The following is a 19,594-nucleotide window of genomic DNA, read 5'->3' as shown; positions in this document are numbered from 1 at the left end:
ATACATGTGTCAACTTGCTGTTAAATATTACTTCTTTATTGTTATACTAACAAGAATGCATCTAGCAAAAGGCAAACAGTAAAGTAATACATGTGTCAACTTGCTGTTAGATATTACTTCTTTATTGTTATACTAACAACAGTGCATCTAGCAAAAGGCAAACAGTAAAGTAATACATGTGTCAATTTGCTGTTTAATATTACTTCTTTATTATTATACTAACCAGAACGCACATGGTAAAAGGTAAACAGAAAAGCAAAACAGAGCGCTAACTCTTAAACTTTTGTATTCATTGCTGTTCTCTGCTTAATCAGCTAACTAGGACTTTCTACTGATGTTGGTAGTAACGACTCATTTTGTTACAACAGTTCTAAATTGAAAACTTGGATATGTTGAATCGTCATTTATATTCATCTTCCTCAGGTTTTACATAGGACGAGAATTACTTTACGAAACCAGAACTTCTTCTCTTACTATAGACTTTGAACAGTATGCTGAGTGGTTCTCCTTACAATTAACAACGTGACGTGTTATGGGTGTTGATAACCGCATGACTTGATGTTACTGAAGTCTGATATGATAGACGCTTTTTTTTTTTTTATCTTTCAACTAGTAGCTTCAGGTTACCGAGGATTGTGGCTTACCTCAGGTTATTGTTATAGTCAAATTGACCCTTGTTCTCTTGACCTCGAAATACTCAGACTTAATTTTTGAGTAAAACATCAATGAACTAACAGAGTGAAAATCTTTAAAATACAGAAAACTTTAAAAGCAGCTCAGCAGTAAAAATACGAAATACATGCTTTAGGAATTACGATGAGTATGTGAAGTACGTGCTTACGTGTTGTTGGTTACGATTTTGGTGTTTTACACGCTCTACTCACAAGGACATTGCTAAGAAGAAAAACATATAAACCATCCTGTACTGTGAAAATCTCCCACGAAAAAAACATTTTCTTGCTAGTTCTGAGTTCGAGGAAAAACTTCAAGCCTGGAAATAAACTTTAGCCTGAAAAAGTTTGTTGTCAGAAACTTACTTTTTAATATATATATATATATATTTAGTAAGTTATATGTATGGGTGTATTGATCTAAGGATTATTCTAAAGTAGGTGCCTGTGATATGTTGACGATAAATTCGACGATAAATGAACAGCACGCGCTACACTTGTTTTAAAATAGTATATTCAAAACAAGTTAAATTTATGCGCAAAAAATTATTTACACTATGTATATTATAGTTGTATCTTAAATTCTAAATTTTCTGCTTCTTGTCAAACATTCGTTTGAACCAGTTCAATTTCTTTAAAATTCATTTGATAAGTCGAAGTATTTTTCTCTTTTTTATCTTAAATACTGTCAGTGTGTAACTCATTTATTCTATGTTTTCTCTTGTATCACAAGGGCATCGACGTAAAAATCCCTTACTTTTCTTTATGAACTTCCAATGCTCGTATCATTAATCTCATTTAGGCTTAATTTCATATTTCTAATTTATAGTGTGCAATGTTATAAAACAATGTCTTATTTTATTAGACTGCGTTGATTCATAATTTGTTTGCTAGATGAATTGCGCTTCTTAGCAACAGTGACATTCTAGAGACACTATGCTATTCTTGATATCAAAAGCGTGGAATTCAAACGGGTCGCATAACCTTAATATGGCCTGTTTTTTTAACGCGCTACTATTCACCTTGGTACTCAAAAGTGTCTCAATTGTAATATGTGTATTTGCTGATTAAGGTGATAATAAACGATAGACAAAGTTGAATTTTGTTATCATTTAAAAAGAACTAAGACCCAGAGAGATAAGAAAAAACGTCAGCAGATTAACACTAGTAAACACTTCATTAATCAGTGAAATAAGAGTAAATCTCTCCAGGTATTCTTTCACTTTAAAAAGCTGTTCAGTTTGTTATTCGGGCGAATCGACTTTTCATATAACTTACCAATGGAAACGATGTAACAAACCTGTTGCTGCAATATACCTTAGTGTCGAAAACCTATCCTGGAGGAATTCAAAAACTATGTTTAAGTTTATGAAGACTATAAAAGGGCAGATAACAAGTAAAACTGCACCTTTTGAAAGTAAACCAAATGCACGGTAAGAATAAACTAAGTCTATAACTTCTAAACCACCGAACTCTGTATTTGTGTTACTGTTGAGAAATAATTTTTATAAGAAATTTCAAGTTCTAAGACTTGCACGTTTTGATAAAACTTTTGTTTCTCAAAGTTTTACTTTTCACTTAGAGTTGTGTTTTTTATAGTCTTGTTTTAACTTATGACTGTGTTTTTATCGCCTTATTTTTACTTATAACTGTGTTTCTTATAGTCTTATTTCCACTTATAACTGTGTTTTTATAGTCTTGTTTCCAATTATAACTGTTTCGTATAGTCTTGTTTCTACTTACAGTTGTGTTTCTTATAGTCTTGTTTCTACTTGCAGTTGTGTTTCTTATAGTCTTGTTTCCACTTATAACTATGTTTCTTATAGTCTTGTTTTTGCCTGTAGTTGTGTTTCTTATAGTTTTTTTTCTCACGTACAGCTGTATTTCTTATAGTTTGTTTCTCATTTACACCTGTATTTCTTATAGTTTTGTTTCTAACCTATAATTCTGTTTCTTACAGTCTTGTTTTTACTTGTAGTTGTGTTTCTTATAGTTTTTTCTCACGTACAGCTGTATTTCTTATAGTTTTGTTTCTAACCTATAATTCTGTTTCTTATAGTCTTGTTTTTACTTAAAGTTCTTTCTTATAGTCTTGTTTTTACTTACAGTTCTTTCTTATAGTCTTGTTTTTACTTACAGTTCTTTCTTATAGTTGTTTCTTACAGTCTTGTTTTTACTTGTAGTTGTGTTTCTTATAGTTTTTTCTCACGTACAGCTGTATTTCTTATAGTTTTGTTTCTAACCTATAATTTTGTTTCTTATAGTCTTGTTTTTACTTTCAGTTCTTTCTTATAGTCTTGTTTTTACTTTCAGTTCTTTCTTATAGTCTTGTTTTTACTTATAGTTGTTTCTTACAGTCTTGTTTTTACTTGTAGTTGTATTTCTTATAGTTTTTTTCTCACGTACAGCTGTATTTCTTATAGTTTTTTTTCACGTACAGCTGTACTTTATATTGTTTTCTTATAGTTTTTTACTCAGTCAACTGTATTTCTTATAGTTTTTTCTCACGTACAACTGTATTTCTTATAGTTTTTTCTCACGTACAACTGTATTTCTTATAGTTTTTTCACTCACGTATTTCTTATAGTTTTTCACATACAACTGTATTTCTTATAGTTTTTCTCACGTATTTCTTATAGCTGTATTTCTTATAGTTTTTCTCTCACGTACAACTGTATTTCTTATAGTTTTTTCTTATAGTTTTTTCTCACGTACACTTTTTTTCTCACAGCTGTATTTCTTATAGTTTTTTCTCACGTACAACTGTATTTCTTATAGCTTTTTCTCACGTACATCTGTATTTCTTATAGTTTTTTCTCACGTACAGCTGTATTTCTTATAGTTTTTTCTCACGTACAGCTGTATTTCTTATAGTTTTTTCTCACGTACAGCTGTATTTCTTATAGTTTTTCTCACGTACAGCTGTATTTCTTATAGTTTTTTCTCACGTACAGCTGTATTTCTTATAGTTTTTTCTCACGTACAACTGTATTTCTTATAGTTTTGCTTCTCATTTACATCTGTATTTCTGATATTTCGTGATAATGAGAAACTCGAAGTATTTCAAGACGGCTGGTATGGGTATTAACACTTTAATAACCTAAAGATGACGTAAGTAGGTCGGAACATTCTTGCCTACTTTATTTTAATAAAAGTTTTAGTACTCATACCAGTCGTCCTGAGATATATATCTGATACTTATTTTCTTTCTCATTGACAGCTGTATTTCTTATAGCTTGGTTTCTCACTTACATGTATGTTTCTTATCGTATCGTTCCTCAAGGATGACTGTGTTTTTTTGAAATTTTGATTTGAATTACATTTCTCACAGGTCTACTTTTTATTCACAATTTTGCTTCTTATTCACAAGTCTAATCACCTGGCCATGACGGGGGCCCTCTTTGGAGTTACATTCGAACTGACTAAATGATGGAAGGACGAATGTCCAAATTCTTATTTGCAGATTTATTGGCTGTTGTTCTAGGAAACCTTTAAGGTAGTAAAGTATTGTCTAGACCATATAATTTGTACATAGAGTCTCTCTAAATAAATGTTTAAAATAGTGCAGGCCACGAGTATGGGACCATTTAAAAGTAAAATATTTAGCTTGAAATGTTATAGTGTATAATAATTCATCTTCTTGTGGTACAAGAAGTATCATACTAAATTATACATCAGAAGCGCTACGTTACGTTATTATGGTCTGCATTCACTTTTATTATTTCTCTCTGCTGGTTTTTAATTATTTGGTTAGTCAAATATATAAGGAAAGATTTCGTCTACGACTAAAGCAAGGTCGTTTCTTGTTTAAGTGAAATAAGCCATGCCAATTAAACTAACTTTAAACTACAATAAAATATTTTTGCCTGAATTCCGGTGAAACTGTAAGAACCCACGCGCATCAGCAAAAATAATACATAGTCTTAGAATTAAGGTTTGCGATTCAAAAAGTTATATTTTGTTAAAGTTGAAAGTGATATCTTATATTTGCCTAATATTATAAATTCAGCTTTTTATTTATTGTTTTTTTTTCTAAGTTTTAAAAACAACATTGTCTGGCTTTCTCATCATTACGAAATATCAGAAATATAGATGTAAATGAGAAGCAAAACTATAAGAAATACAGTTGTACGTGAGAAAAAACTATAAGAAATACAGCTGTACGTGAGAAAAAACTATAAGAAATACAGTTGTACGTGAGAAAAAACTATAAGAAATAAAGTTGTACCTGAGAAAAAACTATAAGAAATACAGTTGTACGTGAGAAAAAACTATAAGAAATAAAGTTGTACCTGAGAAAAAACTATAAGAAATACAGCTGTACGTGAGAAAAAACTATAAGAAATAAAGTTGTACCTGAGAAAAACTATAAGAAATAAAGTTGTACCTGAGAAAAACTATAAGAAATACAGTTGTACGTGAGAAAAACTATAAGAAATACAGTTGTACGTGAGAAAAAACTATAAGAAATACAGTTGTAGTGAGAAAAAACTATAAGAAATAAAGTGTACCTGAGAAAAAACTATAAGAAATACAGTTGTACGTGAGAAAAAACTATAAGAAATACAGTTGTACGTGAGAAAAAACTATAAGAAATAAAGTTGTACCTGAGAAAAAACTATAAGAAATACAGTTGTACGTGAGAAAAAACTATAAGAAACACAACAATAAGTAAAAATATAATATATTTTATATTTGATATATCAGACAAACTATCTAAAAAATGAGCGCATATAGCCCTCGCGTAGCTTTGCTCGAAATTCCGAAAAACAAAAACAATCCAAAAAATGTTTGAAAATTTTGCATTCACAAATAGATCGTAGTGTGTGTTTGTGTTTTCTTCATAGCAAAGCCACATCGAGCTATCTGCGGAGCCCACCGAGGGGAATCGAGCACCTGATTTTAACGTTGTAATTCTGTAGACTTAGCGCTGTACTAGCGGGGGCCGACGGGTCATATAGCACTTATAAGTGACATATAATAACCTAGCCGTGTTCTTTGTTCTATTGTTAGTTGTTTCCTTTAAATACTTTAAATGTCTTTTCAGGACTATGGACACGTCATTCATGGATTTGTTCCTTTATCATCCACCCAGAAATTTTATCTGGGTTAAACGTAGTTCTTATCACCTCATTACTATCTTCCTATATGTAATTGTACTGAGATATTTTAACCAGGCGGGTGTATTATTGTACTGACATTATTACATAGTTACACTAAAAGAACTGATAGCTTCAATACACTTGTCACTTTTTTTTAATGAAACGGTAAACTTTGTTTGTGGGAAAATTAATGGATTGACAATATTTCTAATTAAATATAAATACTTTTTGTTTTTAGTTTTGTTCAAGTTGACTATGTATACGTAGATTGAAACGTATGATGTTAAACTTGAAGGTAGTTTACCTAAAGAGTTTATTTACATATCAAGACACTAATAGTATCATTCAAATATTACGTGGAAAATAATATAAAACTGCGGTAAGTTAAAAGGAAAGCAATCTACTTTTTCAGAGAAAGCAAATATTCCTACTCTTATTTTCTTTGTTTCCGGCTTTGTTGGAATTAGGCTTAGACAGTCGGGTTAGCACAATATTTTTTATTTGCTACTATAAGAGCTAGAAAGTAATTGGAGTTAACAGACAGGGGTATTGTTTGATTGACTAAAGGAAAGGCTATAACAGACATCCTTAACAGTCAGGGGTATTGTTTGATGGACTAAAGGAAAGGCTATAACAGACTAAGGAGTTAACAGTCAAGGGTGTTATTTTATGGACTAAAGGAAAGGCTATAACAGACTAAGAAGTTAACAGCAAGAGGTATTATTTGATGTTAAAAGCTACTTCTTGAAGTAGGAGAAAGGCTACAACAGGTTAAGCAGTTAAAACAAGAGGTATCATTTGATAAACTAAGAGAAAGACTATAACAGACTAAGGAGTTAACAGTCAGGGGTATTGTTTGATGGACTAGAGGAAAGGCTATAACAGACTAAGGAGTTAACAGTCAGGGGTATTGTTTGATGGACTAAAGGAAAGGCTATAACAGGTTAAGGAGTTACAGTCAGGGGTATTGTTTGATGGACTAAAGAAAAGGCTATAACAGACTAAGGAGTTAACAGTCAAGGGTGTTATTTGATGGACTAAAGGAAATGCTATAACAGGTTAAGGAGTTAACAGTCAGGGTATTGTTTGATGGACTAAAGAAAAGGCTATAACAGACTAAGGAGTTAACAGTAAGAGGTATTGTTTGATGGACTAGAGGAAAGGCTATAACAGACTAAGGAGTTAACAGTAAGAGGTATTGTTTGATGGACTAAAGGAAAGGCTGTAACAGGTTAAGGAGTTAACAGTCAGGGTATTGTTTGATGAACTAAAGAAAAGGCTATAATTGACTAAGGAGTTAACAGTCAGGGGTATTGTTTGACGGACTAAAGGAAAGGCTATAACAGACAAAGGAGTTAACAGTCAGGGGTATTGTTTGATTGACTAAAGGAAAGGCTATAACAGACAAAGGAGTTAACAGTCAGGGGTATTGTTTGATGGACTAAAGGAAAGGATAGTGAATTATTCTTGTTGGGTTTATTAAAGTGTGTAGTTGGTTAAAACCTCAAAATCCATATCTTTTCGAAGAATCAGCTAATAAAGTACCAGTTAACATTAATTAGTGACCTATAATTGCGTTGTTTGTTATTTTTTTTATATTTAGTAAATATTAAGCTAACCTAATGCTCTAACAAGCTCTGATCTAATCAACATAGATTTCAGTTTTCTGTTGTACCAATTTATTACAACAATATGTGTTTCTAGTCAAGTTTTATATAAAATTGGTTCTGTTAAAGTTTATCTCTTCTGTTTAATTATTTTTGATAATAAGTTGTTAAGAACTTATTTTATACGTGCTACATAAATATTATGCTAGAGGCTCAAACCTTTGATCTGGAAAACGTTTTACGTGGCTAACAACAACTAGAGGAAAACTGGGTAAAATTGCTTTAAACCAATGTGGTTCCGAAGTTTGTTTGGTTTGTTTTTTTAATCTCGCGCAAAGCTACTCGAGAGCTATCTGCGCTAGCCGTTCCTAATTTAGCAGTGTAAGACTAGAGGGAAGACAGCTAGTCATCACCACTCACCGCCAACTCTTGGGCTACTCTTTTACCAACGAATAGTGGGATTGACCGTAACATTATAACATCCCCACGGCTGAAAGAGCGAGCATTTTAGGTTTGACCGGATTCGAACCTGCGACCTTCGGATTGCGAGTCGAACGCCTCAACACACTAGGCCATGCCGGGCCAGGTTCCGAAGTGCAAAGAGTTAAATGCTACTTTTAAATGCACTTTAGAGGTTAACATATGGTACAGTTAACAAAACTAGAATATATTCTATGTTGAAAAGCTTAACATAGCTTCAATAGTATTTATGTTGTTTTGAGTGTGTGTTTTTACTTTAGACAAGTATGTTGCACATATTGGAATAGTTAAGTTTATCAGTAGCATTTATGCTAAACTGTACAGGTTTTGTCTTAAAATCAAACAAACAAGAATACATATTGTTAACAATGTTATACAAAAAAGACATCTTATAGGGGAATCAGCAAGAAACGTGACAACAACAAACGACATAAAACGCGGTGGAACGTTTTGCATCAGAACAATATTTTGACATTATTTACGTTATGTAAGTAGAGTGATGCCACAACAAATTGTGTAACAGCCTATTACCTGCACAAGATATTAATACTCTCAGGTTATAAATATGTGTTCAGGTCGGTTTTTTTGTTTTTAGAATTTCCATGACGCCGATATTATTCGTTACTTAAATGCTTTGGAGAAGAAAAGTTTTTGTTGGTTGAAATGTTACGAATAGTATTAGCTATCCTTTATTTTAAAGTGCTAAATCAGAAGGAAAGCAGCTACTCAGTATCAACTCTTGTACTACTCTTTACCAACGAATAGCGAGATTAACCGTAATATTATAATGCCTGCTGAAAGGGCTAGCCTTTTGGGGTTTTGAGGTCGCGAACTGCACATTGCTAGTCGACAAACAAACACTATGTAACCTGATAGAAATACGTCTTATTCTCGAATGTACTGATCATGCTTGTTTGTTTTTGAATTTCGCACAAAGCTACTCGAGGGCTATCAGTGCTAGCCGTCCCTAATTTAGTAGTGAAAGACTAGAGAAAAGGCAGCTAGTCATCACCACCCACCGCCAACTTTTGGGCTACTCTTTTACCAACGAATAGTGGGATTGACCGTCACATTATAACACCCCACGGCTGAAGGGGCGAGCATGTTTGGCGCGACGAGGATTCGAACCCGCGACCTTCAGATTACGAGTCACATGCCTTAACACGCTTGGCCATGCCGGGCCCAACTGATTATGCTATGAATAAACATCAGAAAAATGAAAGTAAAAATCTAGCCATTGTCCCCAGGTAGTATTGTTTTGATTAGATTATCGAGCTAATATAACCGAAAGATCTTTTACGTTTTTCCCTAATTTAATTTTTTATTTATTTTTTACATTTATTTGGATGTAAACTGCGTAAAGTTAACCTAGTTAAATCAGTTATTAGCTTACATTTTTAGCATTATAATCTATTCTGTGAACCTTCAAATTCTTGAAATTTCCCACAAAAATACTTAACAATATAAATTCTAAGAAATTAAAATATTTACTGATATCGATATAGAAAATATTGGATTTTTCACTTCCCTATTGTTGTCTTCTCTTCGCCGCTAATGTAACAAGAACCGCGTTTTATTCAGTTTCGAATGCAAAATATATGCATAGTGTGTGTTAACCAAAATTGTATGACTCGTACAAAACAGGTCTGGCATTGCCAGATGGGTTAAGGCGTTCGACTCGTAATCTGAGTGTGGCGGGTTCGAATCCCCGTCGCACCAAACATGCTAGCCATTTCAACCATTGGGGGCGTTATAATGTGACGGTCAATCCCACTATTCATTGGTAAAAGAGTAGCCCAAGAGTTGGAGGTGGGTGGTGATGACTAGCTGCTACCCTTTTAGTCTTACACTACTAAATTAGGGACGGCTAGCGCAGATAGCCTTTGAGCAGCTTTGCTCGAAATTCAAAACAAACGAACAAATAATCGTAGAAAACAAGTTTGGTACTTCGTTCTTTGTTTTTGATGATTCTCATATTCTAACACTATAAATCAAACAAACTGCTGCATGAGTAGTAAATGACCAAAAACTGTCATCCCGAATTGCAAGGGGAACATGGCTGGAATCCATTTAGAAATATAACGTTTTGGTAATGTATGTTTATTTCAAGTGGGTTTCTGGTCATCAAAAACGTTTTGGCAAATTCAGATACATAAAAAAGGCTTACTTAATTTATATGTATATATATGTAGCAATGTAATATGTGAATAAACAAATGATTGAAGCTCAAGTGACTTCTTCAATTCGTGTAAAATATGTCTTTATATCCACCCACATATGACTTCCATATTAGAAAACAACAACATTTCGTTCGAACATATTTTAACAACTAATTTCTTCACTCCATTTTAATGAAGCGTATAATTCTTTAAAACGGGATATATTTTAAATAAATATACCTCAAATCTTATTTTTTGGAATAGAAAGACTTAGGCCTAAAAATCAAACGTTTCTCAACTATCTAGTAGTAGCTCGTGTGTTACACCTGGTACAAATGTAATGCTGGAAATACCAGGATTTCTTTACAGTTATGTGTTTGAAAATAAACAAAAATAGCATTAAATTATTATATTGTTGTTTTCTAGCCCCAATGTTAAGAAGACAGTATCGGCACCACCGGTGATGAAGAACATTCTCAAGCTACCAGTCGGTAACGGGACTTTACCATATAACGTCACAACTGTAATGACGCCAAATCATGGTGGTGACGAGAGCGCCATTAACGAGCTTTTGGAAGGGCAAATGGAGCTAGATGTAATACTACCAGATGGAAAGAAAGAGCGCGTGACAGTAGAGAGGAGGTTGGTTAAACAAGGCATAAAGGCAATATCATATGAAATTGTTTACTCACTGAATTCTATCTTATATTTTATGCCTCTACGAATCAATATTTACTCATGAGATTCAATGCTCTTATATTCTTCACAGATAAATAAGTCAAGTTGTTGTAGAAGCCTTAGATAAATAAGTCAAGTTTTACAACAATAGATAAATACAAATATTTACTTTGAACCAATCAATAATCTCTATTTCAAGTGTATCTAATTAAAATGTATTATAATTTTAAAAATGACAAATTATATATAAGTAATATTATGCCACCTGGTGGTAAAGGGGATTAGAATTATCTAGCACATTGTTTGAAATACGTACTATTGTGTCCTCTTTTTATTCAATCATAAGATATTATACCATCTGTTGTCCAATAATATTAGATCACTCCTTTTCGTGTTGCACCAACCCCACGCTGGAAACCAAGTTTCGAAATTCGTGGTAGGCAGAACACATATAGTACATTCTATGACGTTGTGCTTAATTACAAATAAACTTTCTTTTAAAGTAAACGAGGGCTTATAACGCTAAATAATCGAGTTATGATACCTGCGACAGACGGAGCGCAAACTTATTGCGTAGCTTTATACTAGAAAACGGACAAACAAACAAATCATGTGATAAAGTGAAGTTCACTGTGATTAGTAACTTCGGTTTCAGTTTGGAAGAGTGAAGTAACAACCTAGAAAATGAAAAATAAAGTAATTTCTTTCATTTAGGGTTTACCTACGCTGAAATATTGAACTAGACTTTTACAACGTTTACTTTGTTTAACCTGTTGACTGCCAAGTATTTCAGCTGCTACAATACAACTCTAATGCTTCTTCATTTTGTAACTTTTTCGTGACGCCATTTTGGATCGAAAGTGAAACAATTTGTAAGTATGTCACATGCATGTATGGTACTGACATCTAGCGTTGAAGTTAGGTATTATTGAGAACGAATTAACTCGTCCACGGCACTGTGTTACCGATTGGCTTGGACGAGTTATCTCGTCTACGGCACTGAACAGGTTAAAATAAGTGAAAAACAGGAAACAAACTCACGAATGTTTAGAAACACCAGATATGAACTTAATAAGTATTTATAATAAATGAAGCCTGGTTGTGAATGATACAGTTGTTTATTTTAATAGACAGAAATTACGTAAACAAAAAAGAGAAGGTTACATTCAAAATAAAATTCCAAATACATTTATCAAACTGAAACAATTTGAACAACTTATCTTTATTTCTTAAGGAAATATTGCTATTTGTTATTTCATGAGTTTCTCCCAATGTACGCTGTGCAAAACACGAGAAATTCCAAAAGTACATTAGTTTTTTTAAACATCCATTTACATTCTGTAATTATATTTATTGTTTCGATAGGGTAAAGAAATGTTTATTATATTTCAGCTTCATCGTTAGGTGTATAGAATATAAAGTTTATATGCCAGAAAGCAATAACTAGTAAATGTAATATTTGTTCTTATACAAAGATTAAATCGAATACTTTATAAATTAAGTTTTCTGGCATAAATATAGGGAAAAGTATTAAGTAGTTACTAAAAATTCACATTTTTAGTAAAGCTTTAAGTTTATTTTTTATTAGCAACAATAATATGCTTAAGTGTAAATTGAAACAAACTTAATTTTATATCTATTGTTAGTGATGTTAATATATTTTAGCCATTTAATGTTTCTGTAGACCTCGTGAGGACTTTTTGTTTCTTTGGTTGGTCATTTTTTCGAACCCTGTGTTGAGAACACAACAGTAAACACCATTGTAAAGTTTTGCGCTTTATGGCAAACAAAACTGGTTGTTAATTAATAAACGTTAATAATGAAAACGTTCGTTAAGGTTTAACTTTTCCCCTTAAAGAATTGTTTGTTTTTTTTAATTTTGCGCAAAATTACACTAGGACTATCTGCGCTAGCCATCCCTAATTTAGCAGTGTAAGACTAGAGGGAAGGCAGCTAGTCATCACCACCCATCGCCAACTTTTAGGCTACTCTTTTATCAACAAATAGTTGGATTGATCGTAACATTATAACGATCCCAGGGCTGGTAAGGCGAGCATATTTTGTGTGATGGGGATTCGAGCCCGCGATCTTGGGATTACGATTATAGTGCCTTAACCACCTGGCCATGCAGGGCCAACACCGTAGAGGAAAACTGTTCTAGTTTGTACCAGGTGTTTTATAAGTAAATGTTGCCAGTCATCTGAACAAAGTAAATGTGAAATGTGGATAGAGGTTGTTTAGGTACTAAGATGCAGTAAACCGAATGATCGATTAGGTTTCACATTTATTATTTTTAAATTGTTTAAGTCTATCTCTTGGAGAGTCAATATTTTTTGTTGTTGTAATACATATGGACAAACTTATCATTCATTAAATGTATGACGTGTGTTAATACAAATATTATAGAACCTTAAAACTAATACCAAACATACATGTTCCTTGATTTCAACATCTTGTCCTCATTCGCGAAACGCTAAATAATCGTTGAATGTTTGTCTACTATTAGAAGAAGTGTGGAAGACGATAAACTATTACCGATTTAGCTTCATATTTTTGTCCATTTTTTTTCGTTTGCCCTTTTTAATAAGTATTGAGTAGGATGCTTGATAGTTTGTTTAATGGTTACACTAGAGCTAAGTCTAGCAATAGGTTAAATATTACACCCTTCAAATATTTAATTTCACAAATATATACTCACTTGACAAAGAGAATGAAAGCATATGCTGAAGAACTAGTATGATATGAACGCCGTTTACTATGGAAACATGATAACAGTTAATTAAATATGTTACAAGATAATAGTAGTAGGTGCTTGTGTGTTTTTCTTATAGCAACGCTCTATCGAGCTATCTACGGAGGCTACTGAGGGGAATCGAACGCGTGATTTTAGTTATATAAATTCGTAGACTTACCGTTGTACCAGCGGGGACAATATAATAACAATACTTATAAACTTATTTAATTTTTAAATATTACTTTCACACCATTACAATCGTTCTTGTAACAAGTGATTTATATGGGTCTGGCATGGCCAAGCGCGTAAGGCGTGCGACTCGTAATCCGAGGGTCGCGGGTTCCAGCCCGCGTCGCGCTAAACATGCTCGCCCTCCCAGCCGTGGGGGTGTATAATGTGACAGTCAATCCCACTATTCGTTGGTAAAAGAGTCGCTCAAGAGTTGGCGGTGGGTGGTGATGACTAGCTGCCTTCCCTCTAGTATTACACTGCTAAATTAGGGACGGCTAGCACAGATAGCCCTCGTGTAGCTTTGTGCGAAATTCCAAAACAAACAAAAAAAAAAAAAATGATTTATATAAATAGCGTTTCAACTACTAACAGTTTTTGCATCCCAGCTGATCTGATGATGTCTGTATTGAGCAAAATGCGTCGTCATACTGATATATACTGTTCTTTTTGGAGAAAAAACTAAAAGGGTGCGAATACAAAATATAGTGTTTACAAAATAAAACAAAATTTAATGTTGTTGTCTTATGTTAAATATAAAAGATTTAATTATTAAAAAAACTCTGTAAAACCGTTAAGGAAATATATTTACAATTTAAAAATGTATAAGATAAGGTAATATATGAATAATGTCGTTATAGATTTGCTCATAAATAATATATTGGCTATACAAGTGGCCCTGCAGGGCCAGGTGGTTTAAGGCGTTTGACTCGTGATCTGAGAGGCACGGGTTCGAATCCTGGTCGCACCAAACATGCTCGCCGTTTCAGGCGTGGGGGCGTTATAATGTGACAATTAATCCCACTATTCGTTGGTTAAAGAGTAGCCCAAGAGTTGACGTTGGGTAGTGATGAATAGCTGCCTTCTCTTTAGTCTTACACTGTTAAATTAGGGACGGCTAGAGCAGATAGCCCTCGAGTATCTTTACGCGATATTCTAAAACAAACAAGCTATGCAAGGAAATACGTAATTCAAATTTATTTGTTACAAATGGTAAATAAAAATAAATATTTTGATATTGTATTCAGGTATTTGTAATAATTAATATCTTTTCTATAGTGCTGTTTAAATCGCGATTTATTAATTTAAAAGATAATTCTAATTTTTTAAGAATGTACATGAAGTGAAAAATATAGATATTTCTTTTTACATCATGTTTACTAACAATTTTCGGAATTGATATCACTGGTATAGTCAAATAAATGTGTAATTTTATAAAAATTACAAAGAAATTATCTTAACTATAACATCGTTAATAATATTTTTATTTACACTTCATTACTGATGGAAAGTCTCCATTACGTAACAGTTAAGGTGTTCGACCCGACATATACTAGTCCCGGCCTCGAAAAACATCGACGATTATACTTACTCTTTCAGGAAATCGTTATAAAGTGACAGTCAATTCCATTATGTTTATGTAAATACTAGCCTAAGAGTTGGCGGTGGATGATTTTCACTGGCTGCTTTTCCTCTAGGTCTTCACTTAAAAGTTAAGGATAGCTTGAGCACGAAATTCAATAAACGACTTCGAGAAATCACTGGTGAAATACGTGTTACCACTGAGCGCAAAAAGATTTTACATTTTTCATTTACGTCTTATCATCATATATTCATATATTTGTATTAAATAATTATTAATCAGCATTTTATAAGTACTAGACTAGCTCTACTTTTGTAGGGTTCCCGAAAGTGTTCTCTTTCACAAGTAAATAAAATCTAAGTTAAGAGCGGTAAACAGTTTTATTTCTTACTTTCGAAGTTGATATGTCCTGTTGTGTTGTAATCTACAAAGTGTATAATTCTTCTCCTGATTTATGGCATGTGTACTTTTGACTCAGTACAACAGTTACAACAGTACGAATTGCAACATTAAACGTCCCTTATTGATGTCATTTTGGTGTCTATTGACTGACTAACAGACAACACACTACTGTAACGAGTTAATAGAAAGGGCGTCTTCTTCAGACAGTTTTCGACCCACTTTAGAGGAAGTAACTGATCTCACGTTAGTCTATTGAGTGATATAATAATGTGATCAAATTGACTATTACTTATTATTAAAAACAACCTATGATCTATTGGCCTTAATAGTGTTCAAATAAGTATATTGATATGTAATTCGATTTTTTTTTTTCAAACTATGTATTATAAAGTTAACTGTGGTATCACTAGTATATTTTCATGTTGTTATCTTCACCCATCAGCACTCAGATGATTGACCTTCTGGTCAAAGTGACAACACCCTATAAGATAAAGCCTGGAGAACACATGATTCAGGTGTTTGACGAAGGAGGCCGAGACCTGATCTATAAACCAAGCACTTATATTGGCTTCTTGGACACAAATACTATCTTTGTTGTCCCCAAAAAGAAACTTGCTGATAACAAAAAGCTAACATTCGAGGTGAGTTATTTCTCAAAATCATAATATGTGTCCTAGTTATTATTACAATAAACGAAGATATTTCGTGCTCTAACTGACCACTTTGGTTTGAGTGGGTTTTAACAACCAGTGTTTTAGACGTTTTTGACTAAACATATAGCAATCTCGTTTACATTTTAACAGTAATGTTTTAACTATATATTTCAATCTTTTAATTCTCGGTTTGCTTTTGTTTACATTAATTTTGAAACAACCAAAGTAAAAATTCCTTCACATTAGCATATTTTGTAAAGCATTTATAAACGTTTATGAAGGGAAAAAATCCTTAAAAATAACTCTTTTTGTAACTAATATAAGTTGTAATCCATAACAATTTTTTTTACTGTTCCCGAATTATTTCAAGTTAGAAATCTTAAACATTCAATTGATGTCCTTTATACGACTTTAATGTTTCCTGAGTAATTTTCTTTGCAAAAAAGGGTTATTATTTCTCACAAGTATTGTTCAACCAATCATAAACTTAACTTTGACTCTCTCGTCTATATAAATTTTGACATCTCATAGCACAATAGATGTACATATATTTCTATGAATGTTTACTGAATTGTTATTATACACAACTGTTTCTCTACTGCCCTCTTTCTTGTTATTTAACAGCAGACATCACGACTCCAGATAAGACTGCCACATAACCAGAGAATAGCGTATCGGTTCGGTCCTAAGATAACCTTAGATGAGATCAAACAGACAGTCTGTAGAGAGAAAAATTTTAATCCAGATCTGTATCATCTCGCTCATCCTAACCAGATGGACGTAGCAATGGATGGAAACATAACATTTGAGGATTATAACTTTAAAGAAATTTCCCTGGTGTCATCAAAAAGTACGACATTTCCTTCTCAGTAATGTCTTATTATTAGATTACTTTAAAACCAAAATGATGTAGAATCTTCCCTGCCGAAGTCCGTTTAAATCATTCAGTTAAGAAACTAATGCGCTTACAAATGTCGTTGTTTATTTGCTTTTTCTGCCCCGCGCTAGTACAGCGGTATATCTCCGGATTTACAACGCTAAAATCAAGGGTTCAATTCCCCTCGGTGGGCTGAGCAGATAGCCCGATGTGGCTTTGCTATAAGGAAAACACACACATTTGCTTTTCTTCAACGTATTCATTTATGTTATGTTTTTAATAAATACGAATCCAACCTTAACTTTTAAAAGTTTTTTGTCGAAAATTTTGAAATTTATATTCATTAATGTTTATTGTTTCCTCTCAATCTAAGTTAAGAGTGGCAAACAGCTTTATTTCTTGCTTTTGTAGCTCATATGTATAATTCTTCTCATGATTCACGGCATGCGCACTTTTGACTCACGTCACGACAATACAAATTACAACATATTTTTAATATTATTTAGCACTATGAACATTATTTCAAAAACTCAGAATATTTTCTAAGCAAATTTAAAATTCAATGCAAGTTCTTAAGTAACCTAATGTAGTTCTTGTTCTGATGTAGGGACTTGTCGCAAATTTGTAAAACTGGCATCGAGAGTTTTAAATTAAAATTAATTAACAATGTAGGAAAAAAAAAGAGATATGCATTGTTTGGCTCAGAGTGTTAAATCTAATTTTCTCTAAAAGAGCAATATAATAATCGTTAAAAATAACAGTGTTGGATTTGAAAATCTGATGTTATTTTAGCTCCTGAGAAATAAATTATTTCACTTTTTGGATTTGAAAATCTGATGTTATTTTAGCTCCTGAGAAATAAATTATTTCACATTTAGGAAGTTTCATATCTATATTCTGGCTCGAGTGCTTACCACGAAACTTGATATCTTAGTAAGACCTCTGGTGTCATTACTGGTAGTCAAGTTAAAGATATTTCCAATCATAAGTTTGTCTCTGGAAAGAAACATTTGAAAATCAAAAGATCTCTCATAAAAACTGGAGAAAGATCTTCTTTCATAAAGACCCTTTTCTCCTACACCCTCAGCAGGAAAAGAAATAAAGATTCTTTTTCCTTCTTTAATCATTACGCTGTTGTTGTTGTTGTTGTTTTTGAATTAAGCACAAAGCTACACAATGGGCTATCTGTGCTCTGCCCACCACGGGTATCGAAACCCGGTTTATAGCGTTGTAAATCTGCAGACATGCCGCTGAGCCACTGGGGGGCAATCATTACGCACTAAATCAATAATGTAGTGTCATTGGATAAAGTATTTTCTATTTTATAATAGTTAAATTATGCACTATTTTCTTAGGTATCGATGTCAACTCCTCACAGTTAGAATCTATTAAGTATCCTTCTCATAGTGACCTTGTAAAAAAAGAAGAAACTCTTAGCTTTGGGAGTAACCACTCTACATTAACGCCAGTGAGTACGTCTCTCTCTTTATATTTTTAGGGTCATAATAATGTTTCGGAATTTATAGCAATAATATTTCATTTTTTGCCTTTGATATTTATTATATAATGAGTAAGAGTTAAAAGTTTTTTGTTTTTTTTTCCTTATGAGTATGAAATGATTGCTAGACTATTTGGTTTCGTTCCTTAATCAGTGCTTGTTATTCATTTCTGAAACCATGAATCTTCGTAATTATGTGAATTGTTTGTTTTTGAATTTCGCTCAAAGCTACACGAGGGCCATCTGCGCTAGCCATCTATAATTTAGCAGTGTAAGACGAGAGGGAGGGCAGCTAGTCATCACCATCCACTGCCAGCTCTTGGGCTATTCTTTAACCAACAAATACTGGGATTGATCATAACATTATAACGCCCCAACGCTGAAAGGTCGAGCATGTTTGGTGCGACGGGTATTCGAACCCGCGACCCTCACATTACGAGTCGAACGCCTTAACACGCTTGGCCATGCCAGGCCTAATTTTGTGAAATGAATAAAGACTACAACCATATTGTTTGGTTCAATATATTTCACAAGGATGCGTTTGCTTGCTTTTATACATGTATCTTCAAAATCTAAAAGGAAATTAGGTATCAGATGTCTACATATTTTTTATCATACGACATGATAAAAATATATCGTTAATTCATTTGTTACAAACGTCCTTGCCCCCCAGTGGCTCAGCGGTACGTCTGCGGAACTACAACGCTAAAACCGGGTTTGATACCCGTGGTGGGCAGAGCACAGATAGCTCATCGTGTAGCTTTGTGCATAATTCAAAAACAACAACAACAACAAACGTCCTTACTCGAACCCACAAAAATCTTAGTTTCTTCTGAGTTTGTAATTCTGTGCTCTTGTTTTGTGTTTCAGAGTGTGTGCAGTTCAAGCAGCGGTGTATTAGATAACCAGAAATCTTCAAGCATAACTGTGAGATCGAAATTCAAAAAAGGGCCCGCACCGCCACCTCCTCCACAGAAAGGAAATAAATTGGAAACTTCTGATAACACTACCACTTCAAAAGTGGACAGATACGAGTTGGATAGTATCACTCACTCTCGTCACAGCTCTGACTCGAGTGGTTACCACGAACCTTCAGTCCTCAGTGACCCTCCTAGTATCATTACTGTTAGTCGTATTGAAGA

At 33.2% G+C, this 19,594-nt stretch overlaps 1 protein-coding gene across 1 annotated transcript; it reads left to right on the top strand.

Moving 5' to 3' along the window:
• Window positions 1-1,841: 1,841 nt before the first annotated feature.
• On the top strand, window positions 1,842-19,496 carry LOC143234244 (cordon-bleu protein-like 1). The gene is made up of 6 exons (XM_076471457.1): window positions 1,842-2,104; window positions 10,446-10,661; window positions 15,867-16,065; window positions 16,702-16,927; window positions 18,310-18,426; window positions 19,323-19,496. The coding sequence occupies exons 1-6, from the start codon at window positions 2,028-2,030 to the stop codon at window positions 19,355-19,357; spliced, it is 870 nt and encodes a 289-aa protein (XP_076327572.1). The 5' UTR covers window positions 1,842-2,027; the 3' UTR covers window positions 19,358-19,496.
• The last annotated feature ends 98 nt before the right edge of the window (window positions 19,497-19,594 follow it).

This window comes from Tachypleus tridentatus, chromosome 12 (assembly GCF_004210375.1).
Source record: "Tachypleus tridentatus isolate NWPU-2018 chromosome 12, ASM421037v1, whole genome shotgun sequence".
Taxonomy (NCBI): domain Eukaryota; kingdom Metazoa; phylum Arthropoda; class Merostomata; order Xiphosura; family Limulidae; genus Tachypleus; species Tachypleus tridentatus.
This window is presented reverse-complemented; position numbering and strand designations above follow the sequence as displayed.

Excerpts from the sequence above, each read along its gene's own strand:
- LOC143234244 (XM_076471457.1), top strand. The coding sequence starts at position 2,028 with ATGTTTAAGTTTATGAAGACTATAAAAGGGCAGATAACAAGTAAAACT. Across the intron at positions 10,662-15,866 it reads CGCGTGACAGTAGAGAGGAG|CACTCAGATGATTGACCTTC; the intron begins GTTGGTTAAACA and ends TTCACCCATCAG. Across the intron at positions 16,066-16,701 it reads ACAAAAAGCTAACATTCGAG|CAGACATCACGACTCCAGAT; the intron begins GTGAGTTATTTC and ends GTTATTTAACAG.